Source organism: Drosophila miranda (assembly GCF_003369915.1).
Source record: "Drosophila miranda strain MSH22 chromosome Y unlocalized genomic scaffold, D.miranda_PacBio2.1 Contig_Y1_pilon, whole genome shotgun sequence".
Taxonomy (NCBI): Eukaryota; Metazoa; Arthropoda; class Insecta; order Diptera; family Drosophilidae; genus Drosophila; species Drosophila miranda.
Window position 1 is genome coordinate 35,684,703 of NW_022881603.1, and position 18,539 is coordinate 35,703,241.

General features: G+C 43.6%; 1 protein-coding gene across 1 annotated transcript; it reads left to right on the forward strand.

The window, feature by feature from the left end:
- The first annotated feature begins 16,828 nt into the window (after positions 1-16,828).
- Positions 16,829-18,539, forward strand: LOC117191641 (D-beta-hydroxybutyrate dehydrogenase, mitochondrial-like). The gene is made up of 6 exons (XM_033396449.1): positions 16,829-16,839; positions 16,892-17,153; positions 17,238-17,391; positions 17,466-17,722; positions 17,899-18,000; positions 18,067-18,539. Exons 1-4 carry the CDS (start codon positions 16,829-16,831, stop codon positions 17,672-17,674), a joined length of 636 nt encoding a protein of 211 aa, XP_033252340.1. The 3' UTR covers positions 17,675-17,722; positions 17,899-18,000; positions 18,067-18,539.

Here is an 18,539-nt window from a genome sequence, read left to right on the forward strand (position 1 = left end):
GGCGAATAACCTTGGCTGATATAAACACAGGCGCCAGCTTAGCGCTGAACTTTTTTAAATCGTTGCTCTGACAAAAATTCCGGACATATACGACGTCTCCAACTTTAAGTTGACGGACCCGGCTACGTAAGTTGTATGTCCTCGCATTCTGCTCGTGTGATTCAGCTACCTTTTGCTGCGCGGCTTGTCGACATACTTGTACTACATCTGGATATTCGACTCTGGTGTCATCCGATAGGAGATTTAGTCGTCTGAGTAGTTCATAATCCTTTCCGTTAAGAATCATATTCTGCCCAAATGCAAGAAAATACGGCGAATACCCTGTGCTTCTATGGATATTGGCTCGTAACGCCGCACTAATTTCAGGTAACTTGTTGTCCCAATTAGTATGATCTTTGCCGACGTACGCTCTTATAGCCGCTAACACGGATCGGTTTAACCGTTTACTGGCATTGGCTTGCGGTGAGTATATTGCAGTGCAACGGTGAGTTACCCCGAATCTGGTAAAAAAGGACTTGAAATTCCCAGAGACAAACTGCGAACCATTATCGGTGAGTATAGTCTCCGGGACCCCGGAAAGTACTAAATAACATATTTTCTAGGAAGTCACACACCTTACTTGAGGTAAACTTCTTGAGCGGACATAGGAAATGAAATTTGGTGTTGTGATCTACGATTATTAAGATACCAATATTCCCTTGCTTGGAACGCGGATACGGGCCCAACAAATCCAGATAAAGCTTTTGAAAAGGTCTTTCTGAATTCATTGGCTTACCCATTGGTGGTCTTAAGACGACATTAGCACATTTGGTCTGGCGACAAACGTCGCATTGTGATACATAGGCTCGTATTTGTGTAACCATTTTTGGCCAAAACAGGTACCTTTTCACTTTTTCAACGGTTTTCCCAATACCACTGTGGGAAGCGTCTGGGGGCATGAGCCCTGGAAATTATATCGCTGGTAAGACATGATGGAATCCAAAGCTTCCAAGTTTGTTTATCTGCTATCGCGTCCCCTGAGGATGGTTCGGTTCTTTTATACACCAAATTATCGTCAACCTTCAAATCGGGTAACTTAAGTTGATTAAGCCTTATGTGTTCTATTAGATCCATGTATTCTTTCGATTTAAACTCTGTAGAAGTAAGGTCGACTATGGGTCCGTTGCCGTTCAACTCTCGTACCTCGGGCTCATCTTGGCGTGACAACGCGTCGGCCACTACGTTTTCGGACCCTTTACGATGTGATATTTGAAAATTAAATCCCTGTAATTTTATAGCCCAGTGGGCCAAGCGACCTGACAAATCTTTTTGCCTCATAGGCCATTGTAGGGACGCATGGTCCGTTATAACTTGGAAATCCTGTCCTTCTACGTAAGCTCTAAACTTCTTTATTCCTTTAATCACTGCCAAGCACTCGAGTTCGGTGACCGATTAGTTTCGTTGCGCCTTGGAAAGTTTCTCGGACATAAAAGCTATAGGTAACTCTATCCCTTCATCGTTTAATTGAGCTAGTACGCAGCCCAAACCAAAAGTGCTTGCGTCACATATTAACAAAAAGGGTTTCTTAAAATCGGGGGTGGCTAGGCGTGGTAGCTATCAACTGGTCTTGCCGCAAATTTCCCTGGCAAATAATGCAAAACGAGTCATGGTTGATCCATGCCGAAGCTAAATTTTCATTACTACGGTGGACCGCCATGATTTGTATGAATTTCTTAATAATAATAAATAAAAAAAAAAAATAATAATGAAAATAAAATTATGAAACTAATATGCAAATATGAGTTAATGAATATGAAATTTTTCTTATTTCCGTCGGTAAATAATTAATATGTTCGCCCTCTCCAGGCATGATCTAGGTGGTCTACTACTAACTGTACGTTTCCATTTGAATAGTTGAGTAATTAAGTTGGGTATGTTGGCCAGTTCTATTACCAGTTTCGAAGGTATAAGTCCGGATATTGGACAGTCTCTACTTATCATAAATAGACGATCGTGATTCCTAAAATCTGTGACTTTTTCCTAACACAAACTAGAATTTGATAAGGGAATCTCTACAGCCAAGCTCGAGATAATTTAATAAATATAACTTTGAGTCGGGGTATCCGTCTTTTGAATAGCTCCCGCAGTTCCCTAAGTCAACATCTTTAGTTATCTCGTTGGTGGAGGCCTATATCGTGATATTAGCATATTGTAACTACCTATATAAGCTAGTCCATCCGGCGTAAGAGACAACAGATTATACATAAGTCGACTTTTCCAACCATGAAAAATAGTCGTAGATTCCGTAGGCAACAGCTGTCGTACTCCCTCCCGGAGAGATCTATCAGTATGGCATTACCAGAGAATTATTGTTTTGGATGGAATATAGAGCTATGGTGGAGCCTAGCCCCAGAATGACATGCCTCTGGTACTAAAGTTAAGTACCAACTTTACGAGAGATCATGTCCCTTCGGGCCCCACGTTGGGCGCCAATTATGTAGCGTGCAGGTGTGGGATAGCTGTCGTTTACCCATACTAGTATGAAGAGATTTCGTGTGCACCTCTAGCTATGCTCTGACTAAGCTCGCCGGATTGTCGGGGTTCGTTCTACTCTCTCCTATCACATACTGACACTCGCATAATGTTTTAGGTGCACATTTAAAAATTTAAAAAAAAAAGAAGAACCAAACATAAAACTAACAACAGAATCCAGGTTTAACCGGAGCAAGGAATTGGTTATGGGACTAACAAGTTGGTTGTGGAAAGTGTGGACATACTTATCAATTACTCTAATCAAATGATGAGAAACTCCGGTGTTAGTGAGAATCTCTATCTTCTCTACCCTCCCAACCTATGCTATACAGGTAACCTGACCGTATAGACCCTTGAATAACGTTAAACAGTTATCATCCCACCACCTTGATCATGCCTTTCTGAGGACGGACTCCTGAATTAAGAACATATTATGGTTGTACTTCAAAATCAATATCATTATATATATATTTCAATAAATCCCTAATCATATAATTAAATTCTTGGAGGGGGGTTTTCTTAACTTATAATTAAATTCATTTTTTTGCTGTGTCTCGATAGCTTAATATATATGTAAAGAATTGAGAAGAAATATTAGGAAAAATAAAGATTTAAAAATGACCATCATATATGGGTAACAGATTCTAAAGGGGTGAGAGGTACCAATACATTATGGTTACGGATATATAAAGGTGATATCAATAGAAAAATATATGTAACACGCAGGTTACTTCCCAGCTCAGTGCATATATGTACTTGTTCTTATTTACAAACTCACAGCGCTTTTGGTAGGCTAGTACCGTTTATTCCATCCGTGATCGTTGAGCTCAATGATAACGTTGGTGTATACTTCTAAGGAAAAGAAAAGATATTTAATACGAGTATATATGCACGTGAGCGTACTAGAGTGTACTGCTTTGTAATCTCAAGAAAAATTAGTGTTGCTCTCATACCCATTAGTTTCCAAAAACCATTATGTTGGCTGTGTTACATAACTAACTATAAAACTGTATACATCGTGGGACGAATGAGAATGGTTTTAGCCTGGCACATGAAATCTAGAGGAAAAAGGGGCGTGTGTTACATCAACGAGTAACTACGATCCTCTATTGACGTGGTCGAGAGACATGTCAGCCAGGCTGAGTAGGGCTGCGCCGCCGGAAGTATCCAACAATAATGCAATCAATTCGAGTTCATTATTGGGTGTCGCTGGCGCAGCTAAATCAGTTGACGATGGGGTACATTAGCTCCTTAGCTTGACTTCATGTTGCCGATCCGATTCGACGTCGGTCTGCGGACTACACTTTCATTGGAGGCTCGATAGCGGGTGGCATCAATGACGCCAAAAATAAAGTTCCGGAGGCGCCTCTTGGTTTTCGCCGTGCATCCACTTGGTTGTTGAGGCTTTCGACAGACAACGCCAAGCTGCAGGTCTCGCTGTTCGGTGTTTTCCCGCGGGTTCACTACTTGTCTTTTCGATCCGCCCCACAACTCTCGTAGACCACACCGTATATGCCCTCTTATGCAACTGATGATCGCACGAGCAGTACCGTGGCTACGGGCCGCCGTCCTATAACACAAATTCTTATATATATATTACCACGAACACTTTCCAAACTAACCACGGACATACCAGCTAGGTTTTTCTTTACACTGCTTTCCTGGGTAAATCTCCTGATTCTCGGTCTTAATTGAAACTCAACTCAAGAGGTATGGCGTAGATGCCAGAACTGTTCGTTGGCTAAATATATATATATATATATATATTTATTTATTCCCGAGTAAACACGTCCGCTTTAATCAATCAATTCTCAGTCAATAACTCCAGCCCAACTTCTGCCAGTTCTGCTAAGCGGTACCGAACCAAAAGCTCGAAGATCGGATGATATTTGGAAACTTTAACTGCATAATCGGATGATCTTAGGAACTTTAACTGCATAATCGGATGATCTTTCGCCCAATTGAGCGAAATTTTGGTCAAGCTTTTAATCTATGCTCTCCCTACGCTACGCTACTCTCTTGGGTCAAGGTAAACGTGACGTCTTTCGCTTAAATGCGTGCGCTGCGCGCCGACTCTCTTTAGAAAGCTTTTCGGAAAGCTTGCAGCTTACGATCCACTTTCGGAGTTACTATGTATCTGCACTTTTAAGCATTACCAAAAGAAAACTGTGCTTATCCGTGATGTTCCATACTCTTTCCCTAAATTCGGCCCCTACACCACAGTTGAAGACGTAATTGTTCTTACAATGAGACTTAAACTGAAGAAGGCCATTTACTAAGGTTTAAGCTGAATATCTTTTAAGTGATAGACTCCTAAGTTTTTCTTATCTTCGCTAGCTAATTGGTAATACATTGTCCCCACTCGGCGAATAACCTTGGCTGATATAAACACAGGCGCCAGCTTAGCGCTGAACTTTTTTAAATCGTTGCTCTGACAAAAATTCCGGACATATACGTCTCCAACTTTAAGTTGACGGACCCGGCTACGTAAGTTGTATGTCCTCGCATTCTGCTCGTGTGATTCAGCTACCTTTTGCTGCGCGGCTTGTCGACATACTTGTACTACATCTGGATATTCGACTCTGGTGTCATCCGATAGGAGATTTAGTCGTCTGAGTAGTTCATAATCCTTTCCGTTAAGAATCATATTCTGCTCAAATGCAAGAAAATACGGCGAATACCCTGTGCTTCTATGGATATTGGCTCGTAACGCCGCACTAATTTCAGGTAACTTGTTGTCCCAATTAGTATGATCTTTGCCGACGTATCGACGGATCGGTTTAACCGTTCACTGGCATTGGCTTGCGGTAAGTATATTGCAGTGCAACGGTGAGTTACCCCGAATCTGGTAAGAAATGACTTGAAATTCCCAGAGACAAACTGCGAACCATTATCGGTGAGGATAGTCTCCGGGACCCCGAAAGTACTAAATAACATATTTTCTAGGAAGTCACACACCTTACTTGAGGTAAACTTCTTGAGCGGACATAGGAAATGAAATTTGGTGTTGTGATCTACGATTATTAAGATACCAATATTCCCTTGCTTGGAACGCGGATACGGGCCCAACAAATCCAGATAAAGCTTTTGAAAAGGTCTTTCTGAATTCATTGGCTTACCCATTGGTGGTCTTAAGACGACATTAGCACATTTGGTCTGGCGACAAACGTCGCATTGTGATACATAGGCTCGTATTTGTGTAACCATTTTTGGCCAAAACAGGTACCTTTTCACTTTTTCAACGGTTTTCCCAATACCACTGTGGGAAGCGTCTGGGGGCATGAGCCCTGGAAATTATATCGCTGGTAAGACCTGATGGAATCCAAAGCTTCCAAGTTTGTTTATCTGCTATCGCGTCCCCTGAGGATGGTTCGGTTCTTTTATACACCAAATTATCGTCAACCTTCAAATCGGGTAACTTAAGTTGATTAAGCCTTATGTGTTCTATTAGATCCATGTATTCTTTCGATTTAAACTCTGTAGAAGTAAGGTCGACTATGGGTCCGTTGCCGTTCAACTCTCGTACCTCGGGCTCATCTTGGCGTGACAACGCGTCGGCCACTACGTTTTCGGACCCTTTACGATGTGATATTTGAAAATTAAATCCCTGTAATTTTATAGCCCAGTGGGCCAAGCGACCTGACAAATCTTTTTGCCTCATAGGCCATTGTAGGGACGCATGGTCCGTTATAACTTGGAAATCCTGTCCTTCTACGTAAGCTCTAAACTTCTTTATTCCTTTAATCACTGCCAAGCACTCGAGTTCGGTGACCGATTAGTTTCGTTGCGCCTTGGAAAGTTTCTCGGACATAAAAGCTATAGGTAACTCTATCCCTTCATCGTTTAATTGAGCTAGTACGCAGCCCAAACCAAAAGTGCTTGCGTCACATATTAACAAAAAGGGTTTCTTAAAATCGGGGGTGGCTAGGCGTGGTAGCTATCAACTGGTCTTGCCGCAAATTTCCCTGGCAAATAATGCAAAACGAGTCATGGTTGATCCATGCCGAAGCTAAATTTTCATTACTACGGTGGACCGCCATGATTTGTATGAATTTCTTAATAATAATAAATAAAAAAAAAAAATAATAATGAAAATAAAATTATGAAACTAATATGCAAATATGAGTTAATGAATATGAAATTTTTCTTATTTCCGTCGGTAAATAATTAATATGTTCGCCCTCTCCAGGCATGATCTAGGTGGTCTACTACTAACTGTACGTTTCCATTTGAATAGTTGAGTAATTAAGTTGGGTATGTTGGCCAGTTCTATTACCAGTTTCGAAGGTATAAGTCCGGATATTGGACAGTCTCTACTTATCATAAATAGACGATCGTGATTCCTAAAATCTGTGACTTTTTCCTAACACAAACTAGAATTTGATAAGGGAATCTCTACAGCCAAGCTCGAGATAATTTAATGAATATAACTTTGAGTCGGGGTATCCGTCTTTTGAATAACTCCCGCAGTTCCCTAAGTCAACATCTTTAGTTATCTCGTTGGTGGAGTCCTATATCGTGATATTAGCATATTGTAACTACCTATATAAGCTAGTCCATCCGGCGTAAGAGACAACAGATTATACATAGGTCGACTTTTCCAACCATGAAAAATAGTCGTAGATTCCGTAGGCAACAGCTGTCGTACTCCCACCCGGAGAGATCTATCAGTATGGCATTACCAGAGAATTATTGTTTTGGATGGAATATAGAGCTATGGTGGAGCCTAGCCCCAGAATGACATGCCTCTGGTACTAAAGTTAAGTACCAACTTTACGAGAGATCATGTCCCTTCGGGCCCCAAGTTGGGCGCCAATTATGTAGCGTGCAGGTGTGGGATAGCTGTCGTTTACCCATACTAGTATGAAGAGATTTCGTGTGCACCTCTAGCTATGCTCTGACTAAGCTCGCCGGATTGTCGGGGTTCGTTCTACTCTCTCCTATCACATACTGACACACACTCGCATAATGTTTTAGGTGCACATTTAAAAATTTAAAAAAAAAAGAAGAACCAAACATAAAACTAACAACAGAATCCAGGTTTAACCGGAGCAAGGAATTGGTTATGGGACTAACAAGTTGGTTGTGGAAAGTGTGGACATACTTATCAATTACTCTACTCAAATGATGAGAAACTCCGGTGTTAGTGAGAATCTCTATCTTCTCTACCCTCCCAACCTATGCTATACAGGTAACCTGACCGTATAGACCCTTGAATAACGTTAAACAGTTATCATCCCACCACCTTGATCATGCCTTTCTGAGGACGGACTCCTGAATTTAGAACATATTATGGTTGTACTTCAAAATCAATATCATTATATATATATTTCAATAAATCCCTAATCATATAATTAAATTCTTGGAAGGGGGTTTTCTTAACTTATAATTAAATTCATTTTTTTGCTGTGTCTCGATAGCTTAATATATATGTAAAGAATTGAGAAGAAATATTAGGAAAAATAAAGATTTAAAAATGACCATCATATATGGGTAACAGATTCTAAAGGGGTGAGAGGTACCAATACATTATGGTTACGGATATATAAAGGTGATATCAATAGAAAAATATATGTAACACGCAGGTTACTTCCCAGCTCAGTGCATATATGTACTTGTTCTTATTTACAAACTCACAGCGCTTTTGGTAGGCTAGTACCGTTTATTCCATCCGTGATCGTTGAGCTCAATGATAACGTTGGTGTATACTTCTAAGGAAAAGAAAAGATATTTAATACGAGTATATATGCACGTGAGCGTACTAGAGTGTACTGCTTTGTAATCTCAAGAAAAATTAGTGTTGCTCTCATACCCATTAGTTTCCAAAAACCATTATGTTGGCTGTGTTACATAACTAACTTCAAAACTGTATACATCGTGTGACGAATGAGAATGGTTTTAGCCTGGCACATGAAATCTAGAGGAAAAAGGGCGTGTGTTACATCAACGAGTAACTACGATCCTCTATTGACGTGGTCGAGAGACATGTCAGCCAGGCTGAGTAGGACTGCGCCGCCGGAAGTATCCAACAATAATGCAATCAATTCGAGTTCATTATTGGGTGTCGCTGGCGCAGCTAAATCAGTTGACGATGGGGTACATTAGCTCCTTAGCTTGACTTCAGGTTGCCGATCCGATTCGACGTCGGTCTGCGGACTACACTTTCATTGGAGGCTCGATAACGGGTGGCATCAATGACGCCAAAAATAAAGTTCCGGAGGCGCCTCTTGGTTTTCGCCGTGCATCCACTTGGTTGTTGAGGCTTTCGACAGACAACGCCAAGCTGCAGGTCTCGCTGTTCGGTGTTTTCCCGCGGGTTCACTACTTGTCTTTTCGATCCGCCCCACAACTCTCGTAGACCACACCGTATATGCCCTCTTATGCAACTGATGATCGCACGAGCAGTACCGTGGCTACGGGCCGCCGTCCTATAACACAAATTCTTATATATATATTACCACGAACACTTTCCAAACTAACCACGGACATACCAGCTAGGTTTTTCTTTACACTGCTTTCCTGGGGAAATCTCCTGATTCTCGGTCTTAATTGAAACTCAACTCAAGAGGTATGGCGTAGATGCCAGAACTGTTCGTTGGCTAAATATATATATATATATATATATTTATTTATTCCCGAGTAAACACGTCCGCTTTAATCAATCAATTCTCAGTCAATAACTCCAGCCCAACTTCTGCCAGTTCTGCTAAGCGGTACCGAACCAAAAGCTCGAAGATCGGATGATATTTGGAAACTTTAACTGCATAATCGGATGATCTTAGGAACTTTAACTGCATAATCGGATGATCTTTCGCCCAATTGAGCGAAATTTTGGTCAAGCTTTTAATCTATGCTCTCCCTACGCTACGCTACTCTCTTGGGTCAAGGTAAACGTGACGTCTTTCGCTTAAATGCGTGCGCTGCGCGCCGACTCTCTTTAGAAAGCTTTTCGGAAAGCTTGCAGCTTACGATCCACTTTCGGAGTTACTATGTATCTGCACTTTTAAGCATTACCAAAAGAAAACTGTGCTTATCCCTGATGTTCCATACTCTTTCCCTAAATTCCGCCCCTACAAGCGTTGGCTACAACCTTTCGCCACCAGACGTGATTTGAGCCTGTTCACGCTTCCATCCGGATTGGACCTAACTGCGTAAACCCATCTGCATCCAATGGACTTTTTCCCGCTAGGCAATTTAGTAAGCGACCACGTGCCGTTCTTCACGAGAGATTCGTACTCGTCCTTCATTGATGCTTTCCATATCTCGCCTTCAGTAGACCGTTCAGCTTGTGCGTAGTTTTGTGGAACTTGTACGTCTGCTGCCAGTATCGCATTGAGCATATGATACTGCTTCCTTGGTCGTCCTGGTTTGCCCGTCCGTACTATGGTTGGGCGTCCTGGTCCTCTTATTGGTTCTGGAATTACAAGAATGTCATTACTAGACCTAATCTCCTCCTGATTTTCTGGCTCATTTTCTGGATCTTTAAATTGCTCGCTATCCATTTCGGGTTCAGAGTCCTGGTTTTGTTGAACCTCAATTGATGCCATGTCATTGGAACATGATGCATCTAGTTTGCCCCCTTCAGGTTCTACAAAAATGACATCCCTACTCTCTACGAGTTTCCTGGTTTCTTTACTGACCAAACGGTATGCTTTGGCCGTATCCGAGTAGCCCTCCATTATATACTCTAAGCCTTTCTGTGCGAACTTTGATTTCTTTGTTTTATCTAAAACTATCGCTACTGAGCCAAAAACTCTTAAATGCGACACCACTGGCTTTCTACCTGTCCATATTTCAAAAGGTGTCACCCCGCTCAAGCAGCTGCTTGCCACTCTATTTCGCAAATACGTGGCAGTTCGAATCGCTTCTGCCCAATAGCATTCACTTAACCCAGCATGCAGCAGCATACTTCTTGCCATTTCTACCAATGTTCTGTTGGCCCTTTCTGCAACTCCGTTTTGTTGAGGTGTATATGGCACTGTTAAGTTTCGCTTTATTCCATTTTGGTTTAGGTAATTATCAAAAACGTTTGATATGTATTCTCGGCCATTGTCGCTTCGTAAAACCTTGACTTTTCTCCCAGTTTGGCACCCAACTTGACTTTTAAATTCTTTAAAAGCCTCGAAAACCTGATCTTTGGTTTTTAGGAAACTTACTGATACATATCTTGAACAATCATCAATAAATGTGGCGAAATATCGATTGCCTCCCATTGACTGCTTTTGCATTGGACCGCATACATCAGTATGTATTAAGTCTAGAACGCCCTTTGACCTGTTTGTGCTCGATTGAAATGATTGCACGCAAATTTTACTTTTTGCGCATGTTGCACACACTTGTTTTGGCTTGTATATGCCCTTGAGACCTATTACCATCTCCTTGTTAACCATTTCCTTTAATGCGTCAAAATGTACAAGGCCGAACCTATTGTGCCATTTGAATGCATCTGCCTCAACATTTACAATGTTCAAACACTTTTCCTGATTGTCCTGAACCATAAACAATCCATTTTCCAGATGTGCCTTTATAACTATTTTTCCGTTTTCAAAAATCATCGCTTGATTTTTCTCACACAACTTTTTTCCATGTTTTAATAGTTTTGTGAACGATATAAAATTGTACTGCAAATCTGGTACCAAGATAACCTTTTCCAGCGTAACGGATCTATCACCGAACTTTACTTGAACAGTTCCATGCCCTTCAGCAATAAGTGATTTACCGCCGGCTAAAAATATTTTTTGATTATCTTCCGTGAACGACACAAAGCGTTCCTTGTCACAACATAGATGCGCCGTTGCGCCACTGTCTATGCACCATGCATTTAACATCTGGTCATTTGGCTTAGCTAAACTTAGGATTGGTACATATTTTTCTGGTTCCACTTTGGCATATTCGGTTACGCAAAGCATTGTACCCAATCTTTACCCGCTTTTACTGTTTGCGCCCTTGTTGTTTGCTCCTTCCTGCTTGCTTTTAGCACGGCATTCCGATTTAAAATGCCCTTCCTTTCCGCACTTAAAACACTTTTTGCTCTTCTTAAAGTTTTCTTAAAATTGTTGTTGTCATAACTGACGTGTAGTTCCGCGCTACTTGTAATTTCCTTGCTAATGCTATCTTCCTGCCTATTCGCTTCTTCAGAAATTTTTATTTTTAGCATGCTCAAGCTCGGCAAATCATCTCGCGTCTCAATCGCAACAACAAAACTTTCATACGATTTAGGCAAACCATTTAGCAACATGATAAGATCTTTTCATCAACCTTTATGTTGACCTCTGCCAAAGCCTCGTGTACCACCTGGAATTTCCGCAAATATTCCTGTGCACTTATACCATCCGACATTTTTAACGTCAACAATTGTTTAATTAAAAGCACTACCCTTGCTGGTCCGCTTGACCTGTGAATTTTATTTAGCTTTTGCCATGCCTGTGACGACGATACACAATTTTTATACCCGATACTCAAAATGAGTATTGGGGTATATTAGATTTGTGGTAAAAGTGGATGTGTGTAACGTCCAGAAGGAATCGTTTCCGACCCCATAAAGTATATATATTCTTGATCAGCATCAATAGCCGAGTAGATTGAGCCCTGTCTGTCTGTCCGTCTGTCCGTCCGTCCGTCCGTCCGTCCGTCCGTCCGTTCGTCCGTCCGTCCCCTTCAGGGCCTAGTACTCAAAGACTATAAGAGCTAGAGCAACAATGTTTTGGATCCAGACTTCTGTGATATGTCACTGCTACAAAAATATTTCAAAACTTCGCCCCGCCCACTTCCGCCCCCACAAAGGACGAAAATCTGTGGCATCCACAATTTTAAAGATATGACAAAACCAAAAACGTAGAATTGTAGAGAATGACCATATCTTTAAGACTGCGGAATCTGAATTGGATCGTATTATTATTATAGCCAGCATCAAGAAAACAATTTCATTTTTTCTCGCCCTGTCTCTCTCTAACACACACGTAGCATAGGCGGCTTTGCTTAGAGTAAAACCTTAGCGCCTAGATCTCAGAGACTACAAAAGCTAGAGCAACCAAATTTGGTATCCACACTCCTAATATATCGGACCGAGACGAGTTTGTTTCAAAATTTCGCCACACCCCCTTCCGCCCCCGCAAAGGACGAAAATCTGGGGATATTCAAAAATCTCAGAGACTATTAGGGCTAGCGTAACCAAATTTGGTATCCGCACTCCTGTTAGATCTCACTATAAAACGTGTATCTCAAAATTTCGCCCCACTCCCTTCCGCCCACACAAAGGACGAAAATCTGTTACATCCACAATATTGCACATTCGAGAAAACTAAAAACGCAGAATCATAGATAATGACCATATCTATCAGATTGCTGAATCTGGATCAGATCGGATCATTTTTGTAGCCAAAAGCAAGAAATCAATTTTCAGTGGCTACGCAGCGCCTGACGTCACGCTCAGACTGATTTTCTGTCTCTCTCGCACGCACTCTTTGTCGTGTCGTTTAATATTAGCGGCGTCTGCCGGAGGAGAGCCATACTGACTTAGTATCGGGTATAACCGTAGAGTTGCGGTGTCCGCAGCAACTCACAACGTTCCCCCTCGTTAATATTGTTTAGTTGGGTCGATTTAACACAAAGTAAAATTGACGCCAACGCCTTTTGATCCTTCAGTTCAAAAGCTGCACGTTGCTCATTTGTTGCACTTTCACTAAGCTCAATTTTACCACTGACGATTGGCCACAAATCATTTTGTATGAGAACACTTCTCATCAAAATTTCCCATGTGCTATAATTGTTTTCGTCCAGTTTCTCAATATTGAAATTCATATTTCCACTTATACTTATTGTCCCACAGTGCAAAATTTGTAACTGTCGATCGTCTCATGCACAAAGCAACTACGACGACAATACTGTTGTCCGTGTCTTTCTTTTGTTTTTTCGTTTTCTTTTAAGTATCGCTCCGAGTTGCTATTTACACACACACACTCGCGATTTTCTATGCCTTGGTATACACACTTTTGGGTATACACACTCGCGGTTTTGTGCGGCTTGGCATACGCACTTTTTGGTATACACACTTGAGTCTCCGTTCGCTTTTGTGTTTCTTGATCCGTTGGGACTGCTTTATTTTGGACTTTAAACCACGGCAACGGTCCGATTCGCTGCAAAATTCTAATCACAAAAAAACACAATGCGAATCTCCGTTGAATTTGTTCAACTTGTTCTTTTGCCTTTCTATGTACACACATACACTAATGAGTCTATGCCACTGCTTTTAGCACTGCTTTTCACTAAGCACCAAACAATGTTTATTGTTTCTCACTGTTTCTGTTTTATACTGTTTCTGGGTGAATTGGTGTCTGGGCCCATAACCTGTTAAAGTTATTTTATTTGTAAGACAGCAGAAGATCAGTATACAGAATTATATGTGCTTCCGAGTAACATACGCAAGAGACAGACGCCGAAAGAAGAATTTCGATATGAGAACATCGACATGAGAACATCGATATGCAGCAGGGCATATGCGCAGTGTTGTTAGAGATCAATATCTAATTATCGTGGCGGTCACTTTGAACACACTTCAACTCGTACTCCGCCACATCCATATCTCTATCTTCCCCACTTTCACGCTCCCTGCGTTATGCTTATGTAGATTTATTCGAGGGCTCTCGAGCGGTCAAGCATGTCGCGTCTTCTAAGGAGGTTTATGTGTCTGCCTGGTGAAAGGGAAAGCAAAATAGCGACCGAATAGAAAGTACAAATGATAGCAGGCATACAAACAAGATAATACATTTGACTGTGAAAATCTATACTCAGCTTTCGGTTTATCGCTCTAGTAGCTCATCCCCCTTTATCGGGGTTCTAAGCAAGAATTTATTGTATGACCCAGGAACAGGAATAGTTCTTTCATTTTTAAATGTCTTTACTTACATCCCGAGTAATATTTATGCACATTTCCAACAGTCCAACAGTCCCACAGTCACAAGCCCACGCAATTCCCCTGCCGGACAGGGGAATTCCCCTGCCCTGACCAGATTCGGCTAAAAGTGTGTGGAAAATGGTCCGCTTTGGGTGGCGGCACCTGCTGCTCACGGCCTGTGGCATAAATCTTCCGCTAGCACTTCTACTTCCCATCGCAGTTGCAATTGCAATTAAAATGCAATAAAGGATGGGAGCAGAAGCAGGAGGAGGGCCCCTCTGTGTGTGCCTCTTCATTGACTTGCTCGCTTCCCATGCTCGGAAAAATGTGGAAAAGTCCCATTTCCGCTCAGCCAATCGTTCGCATTTCGCTCTTCCTCCACAAGCAACTTGTTCAAATGAAGGTAACTGACATGCCCCAGTACTAAGCCGCTGCAGTCTCACTCGAGTTCCTTGTGAATTTGTTTGAATCTATTTCGGTGCATGCAAGTTTGCTTCTATTTTGGGAACAGTTTAAAAAAACCACAAGCCGACGTGCTGGCAGACACGACATGACCGCAGAGAGGGAATGTTAGACGGCGACAGGTGACATGAGGCATGAGGCCGAAGTTAGGTGGCAGGTGCTAGTGTCAAGGGGTTGGTTTTTGTATCCCGGACGGCTTGCGACGTGCAGTACTCCTTTCGGTTCCTTTCCTTTCCTTTGCTTTGCTTTGCTCTTTCACCTGCTCACACGATAAGCTGTTGAAATTTTACACAAGCGGCCAGGCCGAGCGGCCACAAAGGGGGGCAGGAACGAACGGCATCTGACGACAATTCACAGCACATTTCCCTAATAGAGCTCTCAAGTTTCGCCGCAATTCGACTTAGTTCAATGTAACATTATCCTCTTGTCTTGGACTAATTTAGCAGACTCCAATCAATTGCTGGCCAAGATTCCTGCTGGAATATGACGCCCTCTTTCCTTTGACCAATTTTCACAAATTTTAATAAGTTCTTGGTCAAGAGTTTCCCTTGAAGCACAACTGTTTCTTGGTCGAGAACTTTTCCAAGTGAACCCAAGGCTATGCTTAGCCCCTTGCGCCTTGTCCATGCCTCAGGCTATCAGCAGTCTCCAGGCCATACTCTCAATGCAGTTTAATTGACTCTAAGCATTTCGTTGCTGGGTTTTTAGTCGCTTTCTCAGTTCCTTCGGTTTTATCTGCTCTTTTTCCATGCTGAATTTTAATTGCGGATGGTTTTTACTTGCAGCCAAGTCTAAAGTCATTTCTGCAGCACCGCCATAAATTGGGGTGCCAGGAAAAAGCAGGGAACGCGATTACCGCCATCCAGCGATATATGCAAGAGTATTATGAAGTAAACTCGCATAAAAACTCCACGATAGAATACTTGTCGTAAAGTTGGCTAGAGATACGTAGAGAAGAGAAGTGATTGGGGCGTATGGGAGGGAGGGAGAGGGGTGGAAGGGAGGGAGTGAATAGTTTTATTTTTATTAACGCCAAAGAACGGCCAACAGATTTCGATAAGCCAAACACTTATGGCCACAATAAAATGTCGGCCAGTCTTAATGGGTGTCAACAGCACGGCCAATAATAATACAAACCCCCCACACGCCGACTCTCGACTGCCACTGCCGCTGCCCCGTGCCCCGTACCCCGTGCCGCTGCCGCCTCCTTTTCTCCGAATCTCCTAATTTTTTAACAATTTTACGAGCACTTTATAACAGTTTGATAGCCCGAACAATGAGTAGCCATCTCTAGTTCTACTTCTACTTCCACATCCACTTCCATTTCCACTTTTCCCTCGAAACCGGCTGACGCACTCTGAAGACCCACCCAGACGCCCACTCGAGCCCGAGACTCAGCCCGAGCCAGCCAATAGTCTGGGCAGCTCCATTGGTTAATGGCATGATGAGTTATGACACCAGCACTACCGCAGGCGCGTTGACTGACAGATCCAGGACCAAGGAGGGGGAAGGTTGTTGAGCTGGAGGTTGAGCTGGAGGTTGAGCTGGAGGTGGAGGTGGAGGTGGAGGTGGAGTGGTGCTGGTGGAGTGGATTGGCGCGTGTCTGAGGCGGAAGTATCAGTGAGCACACGTCTTCCTGGACTGTCGACTGTCTGCCATCAGTGGGTCAGAGCTGAAGTTAGACAAATATCCACGCATTCGGTGTCGACTATGTTTTGCTCTCGAAATTCGCCCAAAATTAGCCAATTTTGAAGAGCAGAAAGTCGTTAAGCCCAGTTGACACGACATGACTTTTAAGTAGCCTTAATGAGTGGCCAAATTTTGAGCCTAACAAAGACATTTTTGGCTGGGCTAAAGGTCAAACATCTGAGGGGACGCCCTCCCTCAAGTATGCACTGAAAGACGAGAAGCACCGCATCCAAAAACCAACCAACCCCCACCCACCCACACACAGTACAGGAGATGAGTAATTGGTATTAAAGTTATTGAACATAAATTAAGTGATTGTCTCGGTGACCGTCAAAGGGTTGAACAACCACAAATCATTCACCTTTTCCTTCCGTTTCGCCCGTTTCGTCAGGTGTCGGCTTCGGGCAAGGGCGTGCTAATCACCGGCTGCGAGGCCCCGCTGGCCTGGTACTTGGCCAAGAAACTGGACGATCTGGGCTTCACCATCTACGCTGGCTTCAACACCCCAATCGAGGAGTCGGACGAGGCTGGCATTCTCAAGGAGGAGACCTCCGGCCGCATGAAGCTTCTGCACTTGGACGTTACGTCGGAGAAAACCGTAAGTCTTCACAAGGCTTTTGATAGCTTTTCCCCACGAAGCTTTTAGCTAAACTCCGCTCCACATGACAACACTTATCGGTAGCTTTTGGAGGCTGCCCACTTTGTGTCACAGCACCTGCCGCACGGCTCCCAAGGACTGTGGGCTGTGGTGCACTGCGCCTACTGGATAGCTTTGGGGGAGCTTGAGTGGATTCCATTCGCTGTGCTGCGCAAAAGCTTGGATCTCAATCTACTCGGTAAGTGGGGGCGCCACTGAACAGGACTTTTCCGGTACTCAGTACTGACCCGTGCCGTTGCGTTACCCTTGCAGGAGCCGCTCGCCTCACTCAAATCTTCCTGCCGCTGGTCCGTCGTGCCCATGGACGCGTGGTGTTCCTCACCTCCGGCCTGATCCGCGTCCCATCGCCCGTGCGTGGCATCCAGTGCACCACCCAGGCTGCCGTCGACTGCTTTGCCGCCTGCCTGCGCCAGGAGATGCGCACACGAGGCGTGGATGTGTCTGTGGTGGCGGCGGGATAGTTCGCTCCTGGCAATGGCTGGCTGAATGAGGCGGAACTCCGCGACCAGGTGAGCATTAGATGCTTCCCCTCTTAATGGCTTGGCAGAGGCAGCGGCAAAAGCGGAGGCCATGCAGCCTGAGGAGCCTTGCCATGCTTTTTGTTTTTTACGATACCATAACCATGTCGAAGCGGGGGAACTGGCAGAACTAGGAGCTCATTAACTCTCCTTGCGTCTCCTTGAAGGCCAAGCAAATGTGGAACCAGCTATCGTCGGAGCAGAAGAAGACCTACGGCGAGGATTACTACGAGGCGGCCATGACGTCGGTGGAGAAGTATTCCCGCGAGGTGAGGGGCCGCACAGCAGTGCCCGACGTGTCCGAGAGCTAACGAGCATTTAATCCCCCTCCACAGGCCGCCGATATCCAGCCCACGCTGCGTGTCCTAATCGGCGCTGTGACCAGGACCTTCCCCACGGAAGGTGACGCCCGTGACGGCCATGGAAAAGCTGCAGATCTTCCTGGCCGAGCACCTGGCCCCCTCCCTGTACGAGTCGGTATACGAGTCGAAGTTCGTCTACTGATCCGAGAACACCCAGACACCCCAGGATCATGCCCATGCCAGCCCCGACCAGCCGCCCCTTGGAATACTATTGATTGCTTATGTCCCTTGTGCCATGTCCCTCGTGGCTCCCTCGTGGCTCCCTTTTGTATAGGGCATTTATAAGAAAACTGTCAAAGGAGGAGCGCTGACGGTCGTCAATGAGCATTTAGCTATGTTTTTTCCCGATTATTTTGATAATTATTCTCAATTTATGGCAATTTCCCGCGTATCTGCATAATGTTATTATCCTTAGTTGCTAGAACGAATTGTGAAACGATGAATGA

What these genes read in the sequence shown, in the direction of transcription:
- LOC117191641 (XM_033396449.1), top strand. An exon ending in ACGTTACGTCGGAGAAAACC is followed by an intron (nt 17,154 to 17,237) that starts GTAAGTCTTCAC and finishes ACTTATCGGTAG; the next exon opens with CTTTTGGAGGCTGCCCACTT. An exon ending in CTTGGATCTCAATCTACTCG is followed by an intron (nt 17,392 to 17,465) that starts GTAAGTGGGGGC and finishes TTACCCTTGCAG; the next exon opens with GAGCCGCTCGCCTCACTCAA.